This window comes from Saccopteryx bilineata, chromosome 7 (genome assembly GCF_036850765.1).
Source record: "Saccopteryx bilineata isolate mSacBil1 chromosome 7, mSacBil1_pri_phased_curated, whole genome shotgun sequence".
Taxonomy (NCBI): Eukaryota; Metazoa; Chordata; class Mammalia; order Chiroptera; family Emballonuridae; genus Saccopteryx; species Saccopteryx bilineata.
The window spans coordinates 7,443,519-7,471,152 of NC_089496.1; the positions used below are offsets into that span (position 1 = coordinate 7,443,519).

Consider the following 27,634-nt stretch of genomic DNA (forward strand, 5'->3'; position numbering starts at 1 on the left):
GGTTTCTGTAATTGGTGATGAACAGAGAACCACACGGAGTGAGTACAGTGTGAAAGTTGCTCAGGTGCTATTTCTATTGAAGGATGATTCCTCAGTCACTTTTGGAGATAATGGGACATAAAGATGGTGACAAGAATGGGACAATATTGTGGAAGGTCATTATATTTGCGAGATAAAGTAAGGTGTTTTGTATAAAAAAGAGAGATTAAAAAAAAGAACTAGGCTCTAGAAAACAAATATCAAATATTCCAGAACAGAAATCTTATTTCTCCTTTTTATTCTCTTGCAACTATACAGTGCTGAGAACTATAAAATTTTTTAATTTTTTGGTAAATGAGGGAAAAAATGGAAGTTGGACACCATTGAGTTTATCCATAAATATATTTAATATATCGGTATAGTATCTCATTATAGAACACATTATAATATTTATAAGCCAATTATGCTATTATATACAAATGCAAAAGTGATCCAAAGAAAAAGATTATATCCATATATACCTTACCTTATACTAGCATGTATAAAACTGTCCATATACATTATAACTCAAATAGAAAGTTTGCCAAAGGAATCTTCAATGAATTATCTTTTCGGCACTAGTTTTATGAATCATCAGTAATCTTGACTTTATCGAGGCAAAACATTTTCATTGTGAATATTTGCATAATTAATTAAGGATATTTTATTGTCAGATGTTCTTGCTTAGGACTAAATAGAAAGCTAATTTGTGTATCATCACGTGCTCAATTATGTGTAGTCGTTTTCTTAATTTTATTTGTCTCAAAAATTTGGAAGTTGTTCTGCTGAAAGCTTCTCTGCTCTTCCTCAGTTGATGCAGTTTCCATTGTTCTTGTGCTTCACAAATGCACAATTTAAACCATAGCCTAAGATATTTTCTCTGTAAGACCGTACCATTTCTGAAATGAGACCTGGGGTCAGAAGAGTTAGATTTAGGGTTATTATTCACAAGATGATTCCAACCAATATTTTAAACAAACATCATTCATTATTTTCTCAGCTTAGCAAATTTAATATTTTCAACAATTTAAAAATTATTTAATAAGTGATTTTGTTAAAAATGGTATTTGACATGAAATAGTATATATATATATAATATATAATAGTGTATTATATATTAGTATATAGTATATTGCTGCAGATGGCAGTAATAAAGAAAAGTCAGCCTCTGACTTGAAAATCGTGCCTTTGGACCGATTCATGGATTCATATAATATATGACTTTATCTAAAGACTGATTTATTATTGTTATACTAAACTACTTCATAACTAGCCTTTCATATTTGATACTTGAAGTTTTATTTTGTCTACATCATTACACTTTTTCAAAAATTGGTCTTTATTTTGGAGGATATTTAGAAGCAACATTGCTTCTTTTGAACATCATAGTGTTTACCAAGAATATCCCAGAAATGTAGTGTCAATAATATGTTTATAATTCATAATGCTATTCTGCTACACATTTGTGATTTAGCATGGAGCCTTGGGACTTGGGCATGAAAAAATTAAGAATGAAGTTACAACAAAGTAGGTAAACGAATTGTTTGAAGTATGTAATATTTTAGTATCACTCTACTCACGGAGGCCTCTGATGTTAGGTGTAAACTATAACCATGAAGAAAAGAGTGGAGGAGTAGGATTACTGAAATGTTTAATGTCAGTTATTTTTCACATTTTAAGTTAATTGTAACATTCTTGTAGAGTAATATTTAGATGTTGCATGCTTTGATAGCTGCCTAATAGATCTTGATGATATCTAAGACATTTTCATTGATTTTTTATGAAAAATAATCTTTCAAAATGTATTACTAGTTTTATAGAGTATAAAATGCACTGTCAAATATCAAAGACTAATACAGTATGACAGTTTAAATTATAATTTTAATTTGCTTTTTCTCTCTGAATCTATTTTTAGGAACTGGGACTTGTCATTACTGGAACTCTTCCGGTCTTCAATATAACCGGCCAAGTTGAAAATAAGACAAACTTAAAGGTTAAAAGTTAATTGATTGAATTAAGAATAATAAATGATAAACTATGACGTTGGAGCTCAGTGTGGATAAGATATATCTATAAGGATGTACATAGAGTGTAACTGTCTGTGAGGCCGGAAGTAAAGGCAACAGCTGTTGATGTGATAACCACCTGGGAAAAAGGAAACGCAGGTCAAGTTCTCTGTTTCCCCAGAGACAAGATTCAACTTGACTCTATTTAACTCTGACCCATGAGAACACAAGTTCAGACTCTGGGAGTAATTTCATGATAAATGGGTAATACTGTTGGATGCACATTTTTAAAATGCATCTAAGATATTCATGGAGTTCAGAAAGAAAACTCAAAAAACCATGGTGATGTTGTATCAGATATACATAGGTAGTATATCTTTAATGAGTTATTCCTCCTCCAACTCCCATTCAAACAATTGTGGGGTTTTTTGTTTTGCTTTTTAAATAATCATGTAGCATAAAAGGTCTAATTTAAACAAATAGTTCTCTTTTTTTTTCTATCTTAACGTTGAGGAAAAATACTTAGGTTTCCTAAAAAATTTTTATTTCTATAGCACTAGTATATTGTCAATGCAATAAAATGTTACCCCCTTAAAGTTCTGAAAGTTTTGAAAATATGCTACTTTGTACTTGTTAATGTCCATTTATTTATTTAAATACTTTTTATTTAAAAGTTGGGCTGCATTCCCATTTCTTAGCTTGCATCAAAAGAAATTTAGGAATGCCAGAGAATACTAAATGTTCATTTTGCAGTTTCATTGACATTCTTGATTTGAGGACATTTATTTCCTGTTTATTTTAAAATGTTTATGTGTCTTGACCCAGCAAGCTTGGGGTTTCAAACTGGCAACCTCATCATTCCAGGTCGACACTTTATCCACTGCACCACCACAGCCCAGGTGCATTTTTGTGATTTCTTAATATCAGTACACCATAAAGTCAGTCTATATTCACATACATAAACACACAAAGTTACAGCTGCCAACTGTATAGTAGCAATAAATTTATGTACAAGGGGTAATGAGTACAAGAAATATCAAATAAAAATTTTCATATATTTAAAATTTTTTAACTTCCATCATTAAGAGTTTATTTTTAAGCTAAATAATAAGTGATAAAATTGTGGAAAAACAGTCAAAGCTGAGAATCATTGTAAATTGATTCCAAAAATGTTCCACCCATATATAAAGATATATATATGTATGTATATGTGTATGTATATAAACATGTATATAATTTGAGCTAGTATGGCATACAACCAATATCAAGCAAAGGGATAAATAATATAATAATTGTGTAGAAATATGTAAAAATTTGATATAAAACATACTACCTTTTTTCCATCTTACAGAACCAGCTGATTCTTGGTGTGATGGGAATTGATGTGTCTCTGGAAGATATTAAAAGACTAACACCACGTTTTACAGTAAGAAGCCATTTACCTTTTTGGTATCTTTTCCATTTTAAGACTCTGCTAATTTATCTTGTCCACAAAGCATTAAGTAACTTAAAAATTATGTGCAGTTATATTAGCAAAGGAACTAAATGTTAAAGGATCCTTAAAATAAAAAGTAAAGATGCCTTATCCTTCTCCATGCTAAAGAGTATATTTAAGATTAGTTTAAATAAATGAGTATTATTGATTGTGACCTAGAGATCTCTATCTAAATGTTTTTTTTTTTGTTGTTGTTATTGTTTGTTTCTAGCTGTGCCCCAATGGCTATTATTTTGCAATTGATCCTAATGGTTATGTTTTATTACATCCAAATCTTCAGCCAAAGGTATGTATATAATTTGTTTAGTGATTAATGACTTGTAAAATTAATGATTCATGTTTTTAATAGGTTTGCCATTTTAAAATCCACCACATAGCACTAAATAGAAAGGAACATTATTATGTCCGTAATGTTAATAGATGACTAGACCACAGTTTAAAATATATAAAAGTATGAAAGCACTTTTTTTCTCTACCCAATATTTAGCTAATCAATATTCTTATCTCAAAGGCAGTCATTATCAGCACCTGTGCTTCAGTCCCACACATTCCATCTGGGACTTTGTTTAAGGCTGTAAGCTAGTGAAGGAGATTGCCCCACCCCATGAGAACCTGATAAATACAAGGAGTGTTCCTCAGTGCAAAGGCCACGTTTTCTATTACTCTTTTCGTAGTGGTAATGCCTCACTCTCCTGTTCTTCTCCCAGCATGTTTTTTCTTTTTCTACTTTTGAACAGACTTGTAAAAATATGTATCCAATTCAACAAGTAAAACTCCATGGGATGGGCTTCAAAAATGGAAAGTGTTTATCAATCAGTGAGTTATTAGGAAGTGATAAAATTCCACAGATAATCATTTTATCTCAATCTTTATGTCTATTTTTCTAAGATATAAAATATTTTCTTAAAGATCTCATCCAACTGATTTCACTTTTATTTTTAATTAGTGCTCACAGGTAGGGTGAAATTTATTTATTTAGAAATAAAAATTGGTAAAACCATTTTCTTTTTATTTTTCTTTCTTTTTTTATTAAGTGAAAAGCAGGGAGACAGGGAGGCAGAGAGAGACTCCTACAAGCACTAGGATGGAGATCTACTTGGCAAGCCCTCTACAGGGCGATGCTCTGCCCATCTGGGTCCACTGCTCTGTTGCTCAGCAACCAAGCTATTTCAGCACCTGAGGCGAGGCCATAGAGCCAATACCTGGGGCCAAACTGCTTGAACCATTTGAGCCATGGCTGTGGGAAGGGAGGAGGGAGGAGTGTGAGAACGAGGGTGGGGGGGGGTGAGGGGTGGAGAAGCAGATGGTTGCTTCGCCTGTGTGCCCTGAGCAGAATCGAACCGGGATTGCCTCATGCCCAGCTGACATGCTACTGCTAAGCCAATCGACCAAAGCTGGTGAACCTTATAATTAAATGTTATAAGCTTATTTAAGCTGTTAACTTTGGCAATAATCCTGAAGATACTTTAAGTCATGCTTGAGGGAAATAGATGTAGACTTAGGCATACTACCTTCTTTTCCCCAGTCTTGAATATTTAACAATAGTAATATTTTAGGACATACAGAACTATGTGCAAACACTCACATACACACTCATAAAGTTGAATCGTTTAAATATTGTTCAAGTCAACAATAATTAAGAACCATTGACATGGCATGCAAAAGCATAAAAATGGTTACAGTTAATATCTATTCTAATTTTTCTCACTTTGGAACTTATTTACAAACAGTTCACCATGATCTAAGTATTTGCAATCAAATATAGCTTCTCACTCGCTGCATTATTTTTAGCGTTGTTATTTTATTAAACATGTGGTATAGGCATTTTTCATCTGACTCTTAGTCTATCAGAATTCTTTATAAACATGTCATGTTTAATTCTTTTTAATAGAATCTTTTTTTTTTTTTTTTTTTTTTTTTTTTTTTTTTGCATTTTTCTGAAGCTGGAAACAGGGAGAGACAGTCAGACAGACTCCCGCATGCGCCGGACCGGGATCCACCCGGCACGCCCACCAGGGGCGACGCTCTGCCCACCAGGGGGCGATGCTCTGCCCATCCTGGGCGTCGCCATGTTGCGACCCTCCTGGGTGTCGCCATGTTGCGACCCGAGCCACTCCAGCGCCTGGGGCAGAGGCCACAGAGCCATCCCCAGCGCCCGGGCCATCTTTGCTCCAATGGAGCCTTGGCTGCGGGAGGGGAAGAGAGAGACAGAGAGGAAGGCGCGGCGGAGGGGTGGAGAAGCAAATGGGCGCTTCTCCCATGTGCCCTGGCCGGGAATCGGACCCGGGTCCTCCGCACGCTAGGCCGACGCTCTACCGCTGAGCCAACCGGCCAGGGCTTAATAGAATCATTTGTGATTGGCTAAACAGTCTATGAGGTTGCATAGTTGAACATTTTTATCTTTTTAAGATTTAAGAAATGTGTGATATTAATTTTGTTTTTTATACTTCCAGTATATTTTAAATTGTTAAAGTAATTTAAAAACAGTAACAATGTAATGTACTGAAGGATCCCTATTTTTAAAATTGTAGGTCTTAATCCTTCCCCAAAAGAACTAAAATATATAATAGACAAACTAATAAAAAAGAATAATAAGAATAATGCACATATGAAATATAGTATATAAAAACCCATTAAATAAACCTAGTAATTTTATAAAGATTTTCTCCTTTTTTGTATTTTTCTACTAATAAACAGTAGTTATGTACAAAATATTTTATTTATTTATTTATTTATTTATTTATTTATTTATTTATTTATATTTTTCTGAAGCTGGAAACGGGAGGCAGTCAGACAGACTCCCGCATGCGCCCAACCGGGATCCACCCGGCACGCCCACCAGGGGGTGACGCTCTGCCCACCAGGGGGCGATGCTCTGCCCCTCCGGGGTGTCGCTCTGTCGCAACCAGAGCCACTCTGGTGCCTGGGGCAGATGCCAAGGAACCATCCCCAGCGCCCGGGCGATCTTTTGCTCCAATGGAGCCTTGGCTGCGGGAGGGGAAGAGAGAGAAAGACAGAGAGGAAGGAGAGGGGGAGGGGTGGAGAAGCAGATGGGCGCCTCCCTGTGTGCCCTGGTCGGGAATCAAACCTGGGACTTCCACACACCAGGCCGATGCTCTACCAAAAATATTTTATTATTATTTGAATGTTGTTAACATATATTTGGCTTATATTTGAAATAATTTGCTAAAATTTATAAAATTACAAAGAAAATATAAATTCCATAGAAATTCTTATAGCCCAGGTATGCCAGGTAATTTTCTTTCAGGATTATATTAACTTATTATATTGTTATATAAAAAATTATTAAAACCAAGTATGGAACAAAATGACATTCAGAAAAATTAGAAACAACTAAAAATAAATATTGTTGAATAATCATTATATTCATGTTTCTCAAATTCATGCTTGTGAATTCTCATTATGAACAAGTTACACATCATCATTTTTATTTTGTGGATGAGGGTGTATGCTATACAGATAGATACAAGAAACTCATAAAAGGATGGTAAAGTGTGTAAGACATTTGTTTTAGAAATGGTCAAATACAAAGGACCAATATGTAACAGCAGGTATATTAACAAAATTAATTATTATTCTTTCATCAGCAATGCACCAATAGAAAAAAGGAAAATGATGTTCTATAGTACCTATAATTATATAACAAGGTCAAACTCTAATTTTATGTCTTCTGTTTTATTTTGAAATTTATTTTAATTATTTTTCCATTTTGTTTCATTGAAATAATCAGATTAGGTGAACGTATTAGATATCTCATTTTGCTAAGTCTTAAGAAATATTTATTGTAAAGAAAAATATGCATACTCTATGTTTCAGAAGTCAATATTTAAAATAAATCTATAGGGTTATGACTGAATTCTCCATTATAGTGGTTCCACATATATAATATTTGATATCACTTGAGAAGACAAAGGCATAATTTTAAAGGTTTAAGATTCAGACTTTTAGTATCCTATAATATTTATATTTTAACACATTTGAATTATATAAATACTATATTTTTTTATTTTTTAATCAGCATAAAAATTGGAAAAATCTTTACTTTTATTCTAGAAAAAAAGAATATTAAGTCATTTTGCTAAAAGAATTGTGTATTCTTACTAAACATTTTTTATTTACTAAAAATATTTTTATACTTATTTATTTTCTCTTTATAAACTCTATGATATCTGTTTATGATCAAGGCAATATATGACCATAATTGATTATAGGATAGAACCCTTGACTGTGTTGAGATGTAGTATGATGAATTATTATCTTTCTGTTGCTTTAGCCTATTGGTGTAGGTATGTCAACAATTAACTTAAGAAAAAGGAGACCCAATGTTCAGGTAACTGAATGAAGTTAGCAGTGCCTTCAAATTTGCTAAATCGGAGTTGAAATTAAGCTTCTTTTTCTAAAAGCCTATGATTAATACCGCCTTTGCTGACATCAAGCTTCAGAGCATGAGATGGAGATAAGCATCATTTCTCAAGAAGCTGGAGCAAAATTGTTATTAATGATGGCAGAGGGTCTGCACTGGCTAACTAAAAATTGCTAGCAAATTATGTAATAATGATGTTAACAATCAGCATAATCATAATCAAATGGCTTCTAAAAATACATTTATTAAATCTTGTGAAATTAGTGTCAAATCCATGTAACCCTAACCATTTGTTTGTAAAATTAACTTGTAAGTGGAAATAAAAAACAATTCTGACGTGGTAGTTTCTGTAAGTCATACAATTTAATCCAAACATTTTCTTTTTAATTTCTAAATGCATATATTTAGAAGTTAAAGAAATTCTCCTTTAGCTAATTAAAGATGTCAAAAATTTCAAATCAACATTGGGAATTGTTATTGCTTGGCAAACTCATTCCAAAATTTTTTCTCTATTGACAACTAAATGTAAATTTTATTAATGTATACATGTTTCTTTAAGTATCCTAAAAATAATTAATGTAAGAGGATGCTTCCTGCAGTATAGTGCAGTTTAGTAAAAGAATTGTAAAGAAAGTTCAATGTGACTTAACTTATTATATGTAAGGTTATTATTTCTTAGAAAAGACAGTGGTGACATAATACAGATAGTTCCCAACATTTGATGGTTTGGCTTACAATTTTTCAACTTTACAACCGTGCAAAAGCAATATGCATTTAGAGGAAATGATGCTTCCAATTTTGAATTTTGATCTTTCCCGGGCTAGCAATATGTGTTAGGATACTCTTTCATGATGCTGGGCAATGGTAAGTGTTCTGAGCACATCCGAAATGGGCTTGCTGAAGCTATGATATTGGGTAGGGTAGGTGTATTAAATGCATTTTCAATTTATGATGGGCACATTGGGACTTAACCCCATCATAAGTCAAGGTGCATCTGTAATGGAGAGTAATACGATATTAAGAAGAAATAATTAAGCTATGAATTAGTAGAACAGAGTTTTAGTTTGGATCTACTTATAGCCAGTACTATAAACTTGAATAATTCACTAAACCCTATAGTACTTCAGTATTTTCACCTAGAATGTAGGAGGATTGAACTAATGGTTGTTTTCTACCCCACATAGTATAGCTGCCTAGGAAATTAAGTATATGTCCATTTCAGGCTCCATTTTGCTAGAGATGGAATCCAGGCTTCTGATGAGTTTTTAAACTAATCCAGGTTGTTATAAAGTAGAGAGCACTGGATAGGTAGCTTCAGTTCCCTTCTAGCTCTGGAATTCCCCGACAATTTGAATTTCATGTTGTTACATTAGTCTTTATATCTTTTATGATTCCTATGGAGGTTAAAATTATACTTATATCTTTTTTGATGTAATAAATTGTTTTCTGTTACTCTTCTTGCATGTTTCTTTCTATCTTAGCTGTCATGTCCACCTTAGTAAATTCTTATTTTTATAGTACTTTCATATATTGCATGTAAATATGATATATAATTTAAAAATAAACAATCTGCAAAGTGGCTTGTTTTATTTTTGTTTACATTTAAGTAATCTGCAAATGGCAAACTAGCAACCACACTGAATTTTGGGAATATTTTTTTTGAACGATGTATGTAATATTATTAATAATACTAACTACTAATTAGTTTAATTTAAAATTTGTTAATAATATTGCCATTTATTTTAGTTCCACAAATTACATGGTTGTTATCAGCTGATATTCAGATTTTACATATGAGAAACGTTAGATATTTAAAATATCGACCACAAGAACTGGGAGTGGAGGAACTCGGTTCAAGTTCTCAAGCCTCTCCTGGTGCTTTGCGAAGATTCTTTTTCATTTTTCAATCACTGTGCCTAAGATGGGTCTTTTAAAAATTGGTCAGCTAGGTTGCCATTTAAAAAGTAAAAACTATTCATTGACTTTTTTTTTATGATTTCATTTTCTTCTCTGTGTCTTTATATGTTGGATTGGGACATCATCTTCATATTGCCCCTTCTTCCTGGTCATGGCTCCTCCATGCATGCTGTCTGGGTCTGGTTATGTATGCATTATCCATTGCATGTAAGCTAATATTCTTATTTATGTTTGGATTATTTTGACTTTGTTTTGCAGTGAGTTTATTAAAATTTTAATGCTGGTTTGATGGTATTTGTGTGAAGATAATTTTTTTAAATAAGCAATTCTGAATAATCCTGTCAACTTTAGAATATCCTTTTATTAGAGACTTTTTCAGTTTTGCTTCTTTAGGTAAAGGAGTAGAATTGTTTTCAATACTGATTTTATTTTCTTCTTATGAAATATGATACATTTCTAAGTCAGTAAGATGCTGTCCAAGCAATGGGCAGTATTAAATAATCTAATACTTATTTTCAGTATACTAGAATCTTCTTATTCTAAATATTGAGTTCAAAGGCAGTAAATATTTTTTTAATTAAACTGCCAGACACAGATAAGATTTTTGTAAATTTGCCTTTAACAATCCTAATTCATCAAAAGCCATGGGAATCATAAATTTTCATTGTTTAAATGGAGTTACTCGTTTTGTTATAATTATAAATTAATACATGCCACATGTACTTATCATTTGTGATAAATATGGTATTGTGATTTCAATACATTTTAATTATTGTTACTGTGTTGGGTTGTTAGTCCTCCTAAAACAGTGTTTAAAATAGTTATGATCTGAATATACTTTAGAAGTATCTGTGAGGCTGAAATTATTAAAATTCCCATAACCTTGCACTAATACAATATCATATGTATTTATTACTTTTACCTAATTAGTTATCATAGTTTAATAGTATTTTATTAAACATTAAATATCCCGTTTCTAAAATTTTGCAACTGTAAAAGTATAGACAACTTTATATGATTTTATTGTTATAGTGAACTTTGGGATTTTACTATGCCATGTTACATTACTTAGCAAGTATTATAAGACAATCAAATAGTTTATCAAATAGTTCAATAAGTTCTCATTTTGTAACTGAGAAGCTTTTAAAAGGTCATATGAGGCTAACATTTAATTATATATGTTTATATAAATAAGTAAAGAATCTTCCTGATTCCATAATGAATTTTATTTATTGTTAGATATCAGCAGGAAGTAGCAGTAGGAAATGCTAAAGCAGGGAACAGTATTTAATGAACCCAGGGGTTATAATTCTAGTTAGACTTTAATTACAATAGGTAATCTTTATTGAAATCCTTATTACTTAATCACAAATTTTATCTTATAAAAGTACTTAATCTCATTTATTAAAAAATAAATTTTTGAGATTCAAATATGTGAAGCAAACTTGCATCTTTATACATTTTAAGAAGGAAGAGTACATTTAGAAGAGTTTGTTTTGCTTAGCAAATTCAAACATAATTTACAAACTTTTTTCTTCTTATAATTTATTTCTTTAGAGATCCAAATAAGAAATTATATTATTTATATATTTCCCTTGTTTTATTGATAAATATGTTATCCACCTGGCTATATGTTGCTCCTTTTGTTCCTAATTGAAGAAAAAAGTTGTGAGTGTATCTTCAAAAGTTATATTCCCCCAGAACTTGTAGGTCTAAATGTAGTGTCTAACACAGCACTCAAAATGAGACTGTCTTCAGCTGGCTATTAATTGAAATTTGCGGCACTTAAAGCTCAAATTCCTGGACTATTTGTTATTTCATATCTATCTATTTATCTAGCTAGCTATCATCTGTCTATCACTAGATCTATTGGTATCTATCTATTTACCTATAGATATCGGTATCTATTTATCTATTGGTAGAGAAAAGTATAGATATTAAATCTATCTACCAATAGATAGATAGGTAGATGAAAGACTATACTTTTATGTAATGATTTTTGTCAGCTGTATATTATACCTTAGGTAAGTAACTTTTACAGATAAATTTTATATTTATATATTAATTGAATTATTCTCTGTATGACATCATTTTGCAATGTCACATATGCTTAATTATTGTTTTCTGTGTAGAACCCCAAATCTCAGGAGCCAGTCACTTTGGATTTTCTTGACGCAGAATTAGAAAATGAAATTAAAGTGGAGGTGAGTGTAATCAGTAGGCATGAGCAAGAACCTTGGTCAAAGGCTGGAATCGCCCAGCAGTGTCTGTTAAGCTGCTTCATTGTGTTGGGTGTTCTCGTAGGTTCTGCAGACACAGATTGGAGGTTTTCTTGTTTTTAATTCTAGGGCCTGAGTTTGCTCATCCAAATGATCAATCAAAATAAATAAATATTTTAAGTTGGTTGTGACCTAAATTTGTTTCTTTCTTATTCCATAGTTAGAGATATTTTAAGTATTTCAGTACAAATGAAACTTGTAAATTGCATTAAAAACATATGTAGGAGATGTTGCTATAGAGTTGAAAGAAAAGTTGGAGGGCAGCTAAACACTCAACTACTTAATGAGCAACATGTGTACAGAGGCTGACATTCTGTCTCAGTACTCTGTACTCAGAAAATTTTTTATCTCAAAACCAAAATTGCATATCACTTTCTCTGAGAGGGTCTTCCATCAGGATAGGGATAATCATTCATAATAATAATAATATTCTTTCAATACATGATTATATGTCAGTCATGGAATCTCAAGAGCCTTTGAAAGTGGGTATTATTAATATTATTATTATATCTGTTGTAGTGTTGATACATTTGAGGTACAAAGAAGTTAAATAGTGCTTTCCTGTTGCTCAGCTAGTAAGTAGCAGAACCAGGTTTTGAACTAGGCTCTTGCAAACCAGGGCAGAGATTTTAAAGATTCTTTCAGGTGGATTAGCTCCTTCTCTTATCTATGCAAAGGCTACCATATTTCTTTTAACTTGTCAAAGTGTGTTTTAATTTGTACTTGCTCTATATATTTTACACATTTATTTTCTCATTGTATAATAGAATTTATGTATTTATTATAATTATTCTAGGCCAAGACATAGCTCTGGGGTTTTAGGTGATTAAAAACATTTGTTAGGAAGTGTTCTGACATGACAGAGTAGGATCATGTAATAATAAGGAGCTTAGTCTTTGAACTGTCATGCCACTGTAACTCTAATTATTATTTAACCCCTCTAAATCTGATTCTCCTTACTTAATCCTATAAAATAATTAACCACTATTTTGGTGATTACATTTCAAAAATTAATGACTGGTTGAAAATATTTTGTTAAGAATATTCTTGTTTTTTCTTTTTATTTTACTAATGTAAAGTGACTATAATATAGTAGATTTAAAAATAATATTCCCAGAGAAAAGCTGCAACTACTAGAGAAACCAATCCATTTTATTCAATTTGTTCTGAAACAAGACAGTTTAATAATCGTACTTTGGGAGGTCAATTGAGTACTTTCAAAAAAGTAATTTTTCAATTTTTCTTAGATTCGCCATAAAATGATAGATGGAGAAAGTGGAGAAAGAACATTCAGAACTCTGGTTAAATCTCAAGATGAGGTAAGAATTAAGTCAGGTTTATTCTTATAAAAATAACATGTTAATAATAATTGATATTGGTAGTTTGTCTTTCTTTTCTATTAGAGCAATATTTATTTATAAAACAGGATGTCTCTAGTAAACAAAAACTAATTTAAAGATTTTATTTATTGATTTTAGAGAGAGGGCGAAAGAGAGATGGAATAAAGTCATAGCTACTTCAGTTATTTATTGATTGCCTCTGGTATGTGCCTTGACCAGGCAAGTCTGGGTTTCAACCCACAACTTTAGTGTTACAGGCCAATGCTCTATCCACTGCACCACCACAACTCAAGTATAGGAAACAAAAACATTTTAAGGCACTTCTCTTTGCTGGAGGGATAGTTTCAATAAGATTTTTAACTCTTTAATTTTTATAAAATAATGTTGCTTTGGCCTGACCTGTGGTGGCGCAGTAGATAAAGCCTTGACCTGGAAATGCTGAGGTTGCTGGTTCGAAACCCTGGGCGTGCCTGGTCAAGGCACATATGGGAGTTGATGCTTCCAGCTCCTCTTCTCTCTCTCTGTCTCTCCTCTCTGTCTCTCCCTCTTCTCTTTAAAATGAATAAATAAAAAATTTAAAGAAAAAAATTTTTAAAAAAATGTCGCTTTGGGTTTCTTGATGTATTCTTATATTAATAATATGTTCTTGAAAATCATATTTTATGCCTTCATTCTTTATCATAAGAAAGAAAGCACAATTTAATGCAGATGTTTTAATTATTGCATTCCATGTATTAAATATTTACGTTTTAAAATGTTTTGTTTGTTTCTGGCTTAACATATTAGTATACTGTTTATGCACTTTATATTATAATTTTCATGCATTTAAATCTGAAATTAAATCAGAAAATAGCAACTACACCCATAAATCACTGTTACAAATATTTAATAAATTTCTATTGTTTATTATTATTTCATTAACATGGAAGAACTTTTAAATGAGAGTATGTCTATCTTCAGTCACATGTGGATTAAATACACATTCATATATTTGAGTATTTGAAAACATATACAGAGCTTAGAAGCTTTTGAGCCTGGAAATTTAATTTAAGCTTTATATCATCTGTTTTTAAATGTGACATTTCTCCAATTCCTCAGCAGATCTACTCCTAAAATGGATCTAAGATCTAAATATGATCTTTCATTTGCATGTGGCTTTTCTTATTTTAGTATCAGTAGGAACCCCTATTACAAAAACACAACTGGAGGTATATATCAATTTCAGTCTTTGTTTAAAGTTCAGTTTTATTTACTCAGACTTCAGCTGTGCTGTTTACCCCGCATTTAGAGGAGAGATGTTCACCATTAACCAGTTCCGCTAAGTTCTTTATGTTGTTCCACCAACCACAATTCTGACTTCCACACTTTTTTCTCAAATTACATAATCAGTTTTCTTTCTATTAAGTCACTTTGATATTTTCATCCTTAATTTACTGTAAATTCTTTTTGACTGATATTTACCTATAGAATTTTCCTATTACTGCTAGTAAAAAAAATTATCTTATATATTTTCTTAATTAGATAATATTTTTATTACTTGCTGAACAACACTAGTTTGCCATGTTTTTTGAGTAATAACAAATATGTAAACATCATTTTTCAAAATTCTTTAAAAAATTTTTACTAGTCCAAAAAACTTTCTGAGGACTCCTGTCCTCCCTTCTTCTATTCTGTGCTCACATAAATAAAACCATAGTGATGTTTGATGCATAGAAGCAATATTGTGTAGTTGCTAAGTGATGAGTTTGGCATCATACATTTTCTTTCATCCTTACAATTGAAGTTCCCTTTAAGACTTATTTCTTTATCAATAATTTGTGGAAAATAATAGTATCTATTTCCTGGGGGTTGATTAAATGGGGCAGTGACTGCAAAGTGCTTGGTATAATATATTGCCTATCTTCAAGTAATACTTCAGTGAATGTTACTATTTGAGTGAGGGTGCTAGAGACAACTAAAAGAAATTAAAAGATAAAAATGTGTCATCACTATATGCAATGACAAAAAGAATAATAATTTCTTTACTGTTGCTCAGCAGCTATATATGAAAGATTCTATATCATGAAGTTATTTAACCCTTCTCTTCTCTGGTAGATAAAGTTGTTTTTTCAACCTTCATGATGCTGAGTAGTTAGTCTCTTATGGTAGATAAAACTATAATAGTGGTTTAATATGAACAGTAATATGCTGATCATATATTTGGATCAAGACACATTGACTGCATTAATTTCCTGATAGTCCCTATTTCTCTTAATCATACTTCAAGCCTTATCCTAACATTTCATAGTCCTATTAGATTATTAAAATTCATTTTTCAGAAATGTTTTCAAAGACTTTGGGTTAAAACTTGGCATAAATTACTGAGATTTTATACTTGTAAATCCTTAAAATTTATCATATAGGTTTTCATCTTTGTCCTAATATTTGCCTTACTCATACATATAACACTAACAGAATATATATTATAAAATAGATCAGACATTTTTTAAGAAGCGTGTTAAATGATCACCACATTTGTAAATAGATCCTAATGTTCTGTACTTCATGTGAATTTACATAGAACAAAATAACCATGCCAAACTTTTTTCCTAGCGATATATTGACAAAGGAAACAGGACATATACATGGACTCCCGTCAATGGCACAGATTATAGGTAATTGACCATATTTATATGTATATTGACTGAAGGAGTATTCAGTTCAGTGTCTTCCACATATTTTAGTAGCCATTTTCCAATGGATGAATATTAAGGGTTTGCATTTTCATAAGTTATTTTCAGTGTAACTAAAATTAAAATGTTACCTTTTCCAACATTAAAATGTTTAAAGTTGTATGTTCTTCTTTTTTTATGGAAAATATAGAGAAAAGCTAGGACTATATTATTTAGAAATGAAACTATATGTGATATAAATATATTTGATGTTTTGTGTATGTATGATAGTAACAATGTGTTGTAAATATGCTCTTACTTTGTAGTTATCACCTCTCTGATCTTTTAAATTAGTTACATTACTCATGTTTTTGGTTGTTAGTTAACTTAAAAATAAAATTCATTACATTGTAATATAATCTGATATACAATGCTCAGTTGATATAATTTACCCCCATGAGTAGCAGTTTTGTAATATCCTAATCCTTGGAAAATTGGATAGAATAACACTGTACGCTTCTAACCCTTAGATTAGAACCCTTAGACTCTAACATTGTCGCCTACTTTATTTACTTTTGGATGCCCAGTTCATGAGACAATGACAGCTCATAGACATTCTATAGATATTTATAGAATTAAAGATTAGGATTTTCAATTTGTCTCATTTTATCAAATGCAAAGAATGGGATCCAAACTTCCATTGAAATCTTCAAGTCTGAAGGACTTTTTATTAATAGCTGGTGGTAGACTCAGCTATTCCTTAACAACCCCGCTCAACATACACATAACCTTTGAGGGGAGCTTAGGGTGCTGGGAACTTCCCTAGGGCTGTGGTGGTGTTTTCATAGGAAGCTGTTGCTGTTGGTGTCTGAGGAGGGCTTGCAGAGTAGATATAGAAGAGAACATAGACATTGATACCATGATCAAGTACGTACCAGTCTTTCTCACTTTTTTGTGTTTGGCATACTTTTGAACCTAATGAGAAACACCAGAATGACAGGTTTAATTATTTTACTTGTGTGTGTCTACTGATTTCTATCTCTCATGGTATCTCTTTAGATATATATTTAATCTTTGTGTTACATACACAAATCATTAATTTTTCTCTTTTATGCCTATTGACAGATTTGCTTTTTTGGGGGGAGGGGATAAACTTGTCAAAAGGTGTAACAAGACAGGAGACCTAGAACCCTGTCTCTTTAATGAAGAAAACCGGCATATGTTGATTTAATAAATGAGGTACCAAATTTTACTTAGGGATTTTTGTCTCCTTAAACCTTGATATAATTTAGATACCACATATTGAAATATAGTAATTGTATTAATAAAATTCTCTCTCATTTTTTTTTTTTTTGTATTCTTTCAAAGTTGGAAACGGAGAAGCAGTCAGACAGACTCCCGCATACGCTGATCGGGATCCACCCGGAATGCCCATCAGGGGGTGATGCTCTGCCCATCTGGGGCGTTGCTCTGTCACAACCAGAGCCATTCTAGCGCCTGAGGCAGAGGCCATAGAGCCATCCTCAGTGCCCGGGCCAACTTTGCTCCAATGGAGCCTTGGCTGCGGGAGGGGAAGAGAGAGAAAGACAGAGAGGAAGGAGAGGGGGAGGGGTGGAGAAGCAGATGGGTGCTTCTCCTGTGTGCCCTGGCTGGGAATCGAACCTGGGACTCCTGCACGCCAGGCTGATGCTCTACCACTGAGCCAACTGGCCAGGGCCTGATTCTCTCTCATTTTTAATGAAGAGTTTAGTTAAAAAGTGTTATATTCCACTTAACTAGTTAATCATGTTTATCTGAGTCACAGAAATATGGGCTCTACCATCCATTGGCTTGCCACTGGCTTTCTAGACTTTATTACCTAGGAAAAAATAAAACAGCTTTGGTCTGTTGGTTCTATATGGAGAGGGACAGCAAACACTGTCTATGAGAGCATCCCTGACTGGGAATGTTGGTAAAGATCTTATCTACTATTGGTTAAAGAAATATCTGTTGCCTTAAGATGGGAATGATTAAATTAAGTGTAACTATATTTTTCTGTGGATACAGGTTAGTCATGAATAAGAACCTAAGACTTTAGACCAGATATATATTAAATGTGTCAATTATACAACTTCTTTTGTGTCTCTCATGACTTTCTGCACTATTTTTTATGGTACATGAGATGTAACATAAGCTTATGGAATGACACTGTGGTACCCGCATGATATAATGTTATCAGTTTTAATTAGAAGTTTCTCTTAGCAATAAATGCTGATAGGGTAGTAAAAATGTTCTAATTTCCCTTGAGAGGAATTTTTAGGTGACAGTCTTCAAATGCTTAGTAATTCTGCTCTACGTTTTATAAATGGCAAGTGGATCATGAAAGGTCATCTCGCTTGTGGGCTAATTGCACAGCTTATTTTAATTTTAATCTCCTCCTCCACTTAAAGGAAGTTAATTATAAAATGAATGTAGAGATTTTTATTAAATCTACATAGTATTTTATTTCTCTGACCTTTATAAGGACAGTCTATGAATTACTTAGTGATGAAGATTTGGGAACTGAAAGTAACAAGCATCACCCATTTTGCTATCTTGACTGCATAAATTGTAGAAAATAAACCTAGCTCTTTTATTCTTCATAGGATGATTTTTTAGCATATATATTGATAGGAAGGAAAACATGGAATTTTGTATCTTTTTCTGTTCTGTATGTTCATAAAAAAATGTGTAATGAGATTACAATATGGACATTCATTCCAAAAGCCGGTGAAATATGAGGCTTGGCTTATTTAAAAGAAGATCTCCTGAAAATGCCTAGAAATATTTAGGAGCCTTGATATGCACACCTTTTTCTGTACATTGCTAAATTTTAGATTAAATATTAAAGGCAAATGCTGAATGACTCAACTGGTCAAATTAATCTAGCGTCACTTTTTGAAAATAGTTGCACTGAAAATATTTGAGATATCCTCATTTTTTGTACCCATTACTTCTTAATTTCCTTTCTATATTCAAAGAATTGCAAAGGTCATTTGTAAATGTGGATATTAAATAATTAATTATGTCCTGCACATGTATATTAGCCGTTGTGAAAGTAAAAGAATTACATATATGGGGTACTGCAAAAGTAGGTTTACAGTTGTTTGCACGGAAAATAACAATAGTTAATAAATAATAATACAAAAATAAACTCCATGTTTCAAGTACTCAAAATTGTAACCCTCCTTTTGCCCCACCCTGTATGCAGTTGTGTTGTTGGAAATTGCATAAAGTTCAAATATTCTGACATAACAGTTCTAATGTATTATGTGTATTATTCATTGGCAACTTCAAAATAGTAGTAAGGTTACCTGCCTGTCAGCTTTGTATTTTGTTCAGTCATTAACACAAGGTTTGAAGACAGCCTTGTCTGTCCTGAGTTTAAACCATTCTGAAGTTGGTTTAAGGTTTGTACTGCTCCTCTCCTCCAGGTCGTACGTATTCTACTGTAAGCTTAGAATAGCTGCATGACTCCAGTCAAGTGCTGAGCTCAAGTTGTATATCTTTTTTTATCTGACAGCAGTTTATCAACTGCTATGGGAAATCCACAATAAATGAACTTGACGTATTGGGTAAGAGCCAATGGGATGAGCAGGAAATCTTGGTGCTATGAAGGAATTTGAATTTTCCCATTGACATACTTTGCAGACTTGTTTAAAGATTAGAGTATTAAAATAGCTTTTTTAACCTCTCAAAAGAATATATTTCTGATGATTATATACATTGTGTAATAGAAATGATAATACATTTGTAATTTTTAATAGCATATATTTGCTACAAAGTACTTTAGCATTGTATTAATATATAATTCATTGTTTATTTACTTCCTTTAAACATACTCTAGTATTATTCTAGCTTTTTCATCACTTGAGTGTTTTAGTATACTTTATGGAAATACAGTACCCGTGACATTTCTTTCTCTGCTAATTTTTGGGCATACTTAGGAGCTTATTTTCCATATGTCTCTCCTGATTCCCTACAATGTAGAGACTGGATGACTCAGGATGGCAAGACCGCACTAAGTCCTCTATTAGCTGAATGCATTTTACTCTCAAAGTAATATGTCTTTTCCTTCTCGTGATGAAGAGTTTGGGATTTTCCATGAATTTAACATGTTTTTTTTTAAGTTATGTTTCATTTTTGTTTGTGTTTATGCTTCTCTTGTTTCTATTGCAGTTTGGCCTTGGTATTACCAACCTACAGTTTTTACTATATAAAAGCCAAAATAGAAGAAACAATAACTCAGGCCAGATGTAAGTACTGTGGAAGCGACTCAGGGTCTATCTGTTATCATCTAGTATTAGGTGTTTAAAGATGTCTAGATTTTGGAATACCCAAGGCTTATACATTTTAGTAGCTGTTATTACCAAATCTACAGCAATGATTCTAACCCATTCCAAACATGCAAGGAACAAGAAATATTCTACGTGGTTAGAATATGAGCAGGTACTCCAGTCTCACTGCGGTCCCCACCACCCGTCCCTGCCTTGCTCTGTGCTCACAGAATCATTGCAGTGCTGCTCCTCTGTTGCTGTTGTTTGAAGGGTCTGCTAGCTGACACAGAATGTTCCACGTGTCTCTATTCACGGCACTGTGCTAGTAAAGCTTTCTTTCATTGCGTTTGGCAAGAATAATATTGCGCTCCACATCTTCTGCTTTGTTTCCATATATTAAATTGCACTGGTCTTTGGCTTGGTTTTGGCGATTTTTTCCTCATAATCCAAATTAATGTTTTCAGTAACTCCAATGAATCAGTGTCTTTTTTTTTAAGCATCATTTGGAATGTGGAGTAATTATTAACATGAGTGTATATTTCAAGTCACCAGTTATCTTTATTTTGTCTGGGGTGACTAGACTTAGTAAAGTAAAATGACCATCATATCCTTTGCACATAGCTCAGTTACTACTAACAATCTCAATTTTCAATGATACAATAATGTAAAAAGTATATATTTATATATACCTTTTATATCTGACCTTAAGTAAGCTAGACTCTTTCATTTCTATATCAATTCTCTTTTGCTTTCTGTAGTCATGGTTCTCATAGTACACTGTGGGGTTTTATACATTTATATCACTTTCACTTGGTAGATATGATGGTCTTTTAACAACTAGTGTTTTGCATGAGCTATTTCTTCATGGATAAATGAGGGGATGACTAGTGTGGGTCTTTGATGATTGGTAAATGCTTCTGTTCATAGGCTAACATCATCGGTATTGCACCTGCATTAACCACTTTGCAAAATAGACCCTTGAAATAACCACAGGACAGAAAGGGTGCTCTAGTAGTAATTGAAGTAGTAATTGACAGGACATGCTTTCCAGTCTTCAAAAATATGTGTCTTCTTTTCCAGACAACAGCTGCACATAAGTGAACCTTTGATTTATGCACAATATTTTTATTCAAGAAAGTCATTGAATAAAATATTGTTTGTGACCCCCTTTGCTTTACCCTCTTTTTTTTTTTTGTTTCCCTGCTTTCTCTTTCTGATGGATTTTCACAGCAAAAAAGGGCAAAATGAAGGGCAAGTATTTTCTTGTTGCTCAATTTTTTTCTATTTAGTACACTTGACATTTCCACTGATCTTTCCATTCCTATTGGATATTATCCTCTGTGCTTCTCATTTGCTAGATTTTCCTCCATGACCTCTCAAACAAATGGGGAAAGAATATGCTTGTGCTTTCAAATGAGACCTGTTTCACATTCAAGTTTTTTCTTAGACTTAAATGCTTGTATGTTTTTATCCTCCCACTTCCTATTTCATACTAATGTGAAGAATGTTACTAATTCACTAAGGCATTAATGCATTTATTGAAATCATTTTCTTTACCATAATATTGGTAAAATTTCCATATTGACATGGTAAATAAAATACTTCTGATGTAACATTGATATAAATTTCTCTTTAAAGGGTATCTTGGTTATGGCATGGTTAGTAAATGGGAAAATTATAAATAGTATTTTCTATGATATAACTGTTGTAATCCATTTTATGAAATTCAAGTTGATTTTATTATTTGTAAGTATGGAGGAAATTTCTATTAATTGATGTGTTTCAATTTAGGATATAAGTAGCCTATTTTAATTTTTCTTAGTAGATCATCCTTCTAAAGCCTTCTTATTGCCATAGAGTCTCGGGAAATATATTCTGGATTGCTTATCTAAGCCTGTAACATTATCTTTGTAGATTCAGAAACACTGAAGCCAGATAATTTTGAAGAATATGGCTATACATTCTTAGCACCAAGGTTGGTTTTGTTTTATTTTATTTTTAATAGCTTATATGAATGTTACCTTCTGAATTGGGGTCAGGAGTGCTCTGGGTTAATATTCTGCCAAATTATAGAACCAAAAGGAACAAGAACTTTGAAACTGAAAGCAAATCCTGCTCATTCATTCATTCATTCAGGTGCTTACTGAGCAGCTACTGTGACCTAAGCAGTGTGCTGATGTGGGGATACAACCGTGAACAAGACAGATGTAGGCTTTGCTTTTGTTGGGACTAACTTGCAACAGACATGAAAAATTGTGTATTTGCATTCGTATGTGTACACATACAAACATACTCTATGTATGCATGTTTTTACATGTTTTTATGTATATATATGCACATGTATTTATAAACATACTGATAGATATGTACAGATATATATGTATATAGATTCATAAGTACATATGTACCTGATAAAAGGTCTTAACCACATACTGTATTTTCCGATGTATAAGATGCCCCCTTTTCCGAAAAATTTGGAGTCTAAAAACTGGGTGCGTCTTATACAGTGGTTATAGATTTTTTTACTTACATTTTCTACTTTTTCATGCTTGTGTTTGCACTCATTGTTGAAGACAGTGATTCATCATCAGATACAGATGTCGACAAGCTAATTGATGGGAGTTTTGACAGTGATGAGGAGTTGTATGAAAAAAACTTGAGTTCAATAACTTTATGTAGTACTTTTTTTATTTCAAATTTTGGGCCCCAAAATTAAGATGTGTCTTATACATGGGAGCATCTTATACATAGGGAAATATGGTAATTTTTTTTTCAATACACTAACACAACTTTCTTGGAAAACATAATATAGTGACATTTTCTTACATATTTTTTATGATTGACATTTTTCCTCCTGCCCAATATTATTTCTCTTTCCTGTTATCCTCCTGTCTATCCTTACTATTATTTTTAATCTCTACTTTTTTTTTAATGTATTTACTTGAAAATCTATTCAATAATCCTGGAATGGTCTTTATTTTTAGTTCTTTTCTTAGTTTACTTCCCACTCTCTAGCAAACACATGTATATTCAAATTAATATAATTCCTATTAATTTAGACCAGCTATTTTCAACCTTTTTCATCACATGACACACACAAACTAATTACTAAAATTCTCCAACACACCAGAAAATATATTTTTTTGTTGCTCTGACAAAAATAATCTAGTTCTAATTTTGATTCATTCACTCCAGATGGCTATTATTGTGTTGCCAGTTGTCTTTCATTTATTTAACAATCTAAGGGAAAAGAGGCCAGTACCCCTGACTAAATAGTCAGGTATTGCAGGTTTTAAAAATTCTCGTGGCATACCCATTGAAAATTGCTTATGTAGACCAAATTATTGAAAAAAATAGATTTAGGAGCTTCTGTTATTAATTTCTCACATTTTATACTTCTCCAGAACCCAAAGACGGCTTATAAAAATTGGTCTAAGTTACTCTTTTATTATTTCAGCATAAAGATATCTGAATTTTTGGTCATAAAATTAGAGACTATATTTTACGCTCTGTTAACAGAGGATATTTTTGGATTACTACCCTGAAGCAACTTCTTCTGCTTGAATTTCTTTCAGTGTTTGATGCTCTCATCACACCTTCCTTTGACACTCTTCGCCACCTCTTGCTTGATGACACACTATTCTGAACATCTTCCTCTCTCCCTGCTGCATATTCAGCACTTTCATAAACTACTTTACTTCTGCAGATCATGCCCACGAGAGTCTCAGCTTAGGCTGTCTTCTTGTTCAAATCTATAGACACACCACCCATCTAGTCCACTACCGTTTGGGGTGATGCCTTCTACATCTTCAAGATGGCCATAACATCTAGAAACAAAATAACATTCTATGTGGTTTACATTACAGTATAGCATCAAACAATATATCTATTTCCAGACTTTATATATATATATGTATATATATACACATATACATACACACACATATATACATATACACATTATACATATACACATATACATATATATATACACACATATATATACACATATATACATATGCACACTACATATTTCAATGTGAGACTCCTATTTATAGAAACCGAACAGGAATCACTTTAATGTGCTTCAAATTTAGCATCTCCTAACATTTGTTCTTTTTGGAGAACTCATCTTCTTTTGTTTCCTCCACGAAGAAAACATCATCCTCTCAAATGCCCAGTCCTGAAACTTGGGCTGTTACTCCCTTTCCTTCATATCTAACTACTAATTAAACTGAATGAGTCCTACCAAACTGAATTTGTCTTATGAGTATCAAGCAGACTGGCCGTTCTCGGCTTCCTCTGTCCTTGAGCCGGCCATGGCCTTCTCTTTCCTGAACTGCTGCTGCTGCCTCCGCACGGCGCTCCCCACCTCCAGTACTCCCCCTCCTGTCCCAGTCCTGTCACTCTTCTGGAACCAGAGAGAGTTTCTACAGTAAGAATAAAATTCTGTTTCTCATCTGCTAGTGCAAACCAATGGCTCAGCATTGTTCTCACAATAATCTGTACTTTATGTTATAACTTGCAAATGCTCTGTCCTAGTTTATCAGTGTGATTCTCTGTACTCTAAATCCGGGCCATCAAACCACAGGCGACACGCTGGAGGCCTGTTCTATCCCTACAGCTTTATTGGAACACACCATACTTGTTTACTATTTTTCACTATAAAGGCAGAGTTGAGTAGTTGTGGCTTAAACACAACAACCCATTGAGCCTTAATCATTTCCTATATGGCCGTTTAAGAAGAAGTTAGCCAACCTTGGCTCTAAATTCAAGCCACACTAAACTTCTATCAATTCCTAAATGGACTGTTTTTACCCCTTAGCTCTTTTTTTAAAAAAATTATTTTTTGATTTAAATTTATTGTGTTTACATAGATTCTCGTGTCACCCGAATGCATCCCCCCTCCCCCATATTCCCCTCAACATCTCCCTTGCCCCCCTCCCCATAGCACCCTCCCCCCTTCCCTTCAAGTTTATCCCCTCCTATCATCCCCTTTCCCTCTGTCCTCTTTTCCTCTGGTCCCTTTGACCCCTCCTCTGTCTCAATTCCATTGCTCAGTTCACATTGTTCATTGGATTCTTCAGATGAGTGAGGTCATATGATATTTTTCTTTCTCTGCCTGGCTTAGTTCACTTAGCATAATAGTTTCTAGGTCCATTGCGAGTAAAAGAGCTAAGGGGCAAGGAAGAATACCCCTTAGCTCTTTTTACTCACAAATTGTCTTTTCTATTTTGGACTATGATACTCAGACACACCTTGCCCCTTTCCAAACCCCAAATCCAACTCCTTGATCTGGGAATTTCTTTCTCATTTTCACTGGATTATTTGTTCTTGTTGACTCTTATAGAATCCTGCATTTCTCTATCTAGAGCACAGCCACATTTTATTTTATTTACTTTTCCCAACAGAACCATGATTGTGTACTTATTATTTAATACCCAGTATGACAGCCACTGCCTAGTATCCAGTAGGTGTTGAATAAATATTTGGTAACTGTAGAATCTATAAACATATGAAGAATGTTTTAAAAGTCATATTATTAACAGTGACACCTGAAATATTATTACCACATTTTTGATACAAGTAACTTTGAACAACTTAAAACTGCTAAAAGCAATGTTAGGTAGAAAGGAGAATATTAAGAACAATGTCCCCCAGAATATGCATGTACTAATACTGTAACAGAGGTTGAAGTGATGTACTCAGTCCCTCCATCATAGATAGCAGTTTTTCTCTGGACAGTTTCTTCACTCACCTCTCCTGATTATTAAAGAGCAGATAATACTGATTGGTTTTCTGTGCTTTACTATCAGACAAGGCAAAAAATATGGTAAAAGTACAGGTACTCACAGAGAGAATAAATATCTCTCAATTCCAATTTCCAATTCATAAGTAATAGAATTTGTTTAGTTCAGCAAGGATGAGCAGATGAGCCTTTTCTGTAAGCTAAATCCTATTCAGTTTCAACATGACTGATTGGAAGACTGGAATTCTCCTTTATGTTCAGGAATGGAGCAAAAATACCAGAGAAGGGAAGCAGTGGTATAACTTGTGACACAAAGTGATACGTGTCCACCTCAGTTAACATGTTAAGCCCTTTACATGCATAATTATATTTAATGCTCAGAAGAACTCTATAATAACTTAGTGTTATTATCCCATTTCAAAAATCAGGAGATAGTTTTAGAGAAGTTGAATAAGATGAGATTTGAACCAGTTTCCTTGTTACTCCAAGATATTAGTATGTATGTTGAATACACAAATGCTAAAGAATGTCAAAAGAACGTTCAGTACATCTGAGTAAAATATTTTCATGTGAAAGTTTTCCTGTAAGAGTTGAGTATTAAATGTATATTCAACAAGGGGTGGAAAATAAAGTGATAGAATATTAATATAAAGAAAAATTGGCAAGAAAAGACAAAGACTTGTGTAGTATAGGATAGCAGTCTTGTGAATTTGTCACTGTTATTAATGGGACACAGTGTAGCAAACTCTAGAGCAAGACTATCTGAATCTGTTACCCAGATGTTCATTGTTATGGCTGTGACTCAAATGTTCTTCACCTTAGTCTCTTTAATTGCAATGTGTCAATAATACCTATCTCATAACAAAGTTTGTAAAAGCTTTGAAATAAGTAAATCATGCAAAATATTTAACAGAGTTCTAGATAATATATGAGCTCTGAATAAATATGTTATTATTTCTGGTTGTAGTAAGTTGTAGTTAGAGAAAGGGGAAAGGAAGGTTTGTTAATTAATAAAGGGTATTAAAAAGACATAATATTTAAAAAGGAAATTTTCAAATTTTTAAGATATAACCATTTTTGTTAATTCCTAAATAAAGCTATTTGATCCTAATTAATAGCATTTTTGCAATTTCCTCAATTTTAAAACTGCTGTAAAAGGAGGATGTTGAGAATTGAGATGCACGGAATACTTTGCCTTTAAGAGGCATTCGGTCTTAAGGATGAAAAGTCTAAAACATAGGTTAATTTTGCTATCTTTCTTGGATATTCAGAAATTAAAAAGGCACTTCAAAGAAGATGAATTTAATGAAAAATAAATAACAATACGTGATAGTCTAAAATTCAATGCTAAGCTGTCCTGTATGACCTATGTAAGTTTTTTGACCAGAATAAGAACAAACTTATTTTCAGTAATCTAAAAATAAGTAACTTGCCAAATTTTTCATACTAAAGATATTGTAGTTTCAAGAAAATGACCAAAGATGCGTTCAGGCCCTGTGG

At 32.8% G+C, this 27,634-nt stretch overlaps 1 protein-coding gene across 11 annotated transcripts in view; it reads left to right on the top strand.

Annotated features, from left to right (window-relative positions):
• The window catches only part of CACNA2D1 (calcium voltage-gated channel auxiliary subunit alpha2delta 1), a 591,296-nt gene that overhangs the window by 512,337 nt on the left and 51,325 nt on the right, over nucleotides 1-27,634 (top strand). For 2 of the 11 annotated variants that reach the window (XM_066238142.1, XM_066238143.1), the window contains exons 16-25: nucleotides 1,934-2,011; nucleotides 3,376-3,450; nucleotides 3,731-3,805; nucleotides 7,814-7,870; nucleotides 11,953-12,024; nucleotides 13,347-13,418; nucleotides 16,032-16,093; nucleotides 20,288-20,364; nucleotides 21,616-21,636; nucleotides 22,300-22,360. In XM_066238142.1, the coding sequence (XP_066094239.1) occupies nucleotides 1,934-2,011; nucleotides 3,376-3,450; nucleotides 3,731-3,805; nucleotides 7,814-7,870; nucleotides 11,953-12,024; nucleotides 13,347-13,418; nucleotides 16,032-16,093; nucleotides 20,288-20,364; nucleotides 21,616-21,636; nucleotides 22,300-22,360 (650 nt within the window). Of the gene's footprint in view, nucleotides 1-1,933; nucleotides 2,012-3,375; nucleotides 3,451-3,730; nucleotides 3,806-7,813; nucleotides 7,871-9,649; nucleotides 9,806-11,952; nucleotides 12,025-13,346; nucleotides 13,419-16,031; nucleotides 16,094-20,287; nucleotides 20,374-21,615; nucleotides 21,637-22,299; nucleotides 22,361-27,634 lie in introns of those variants that run through there. The other 9 variants (XM_066238148.1, XM_066238149.1, XM_066238152.1 and 6 more) reach the window with 8 other exon arrangements.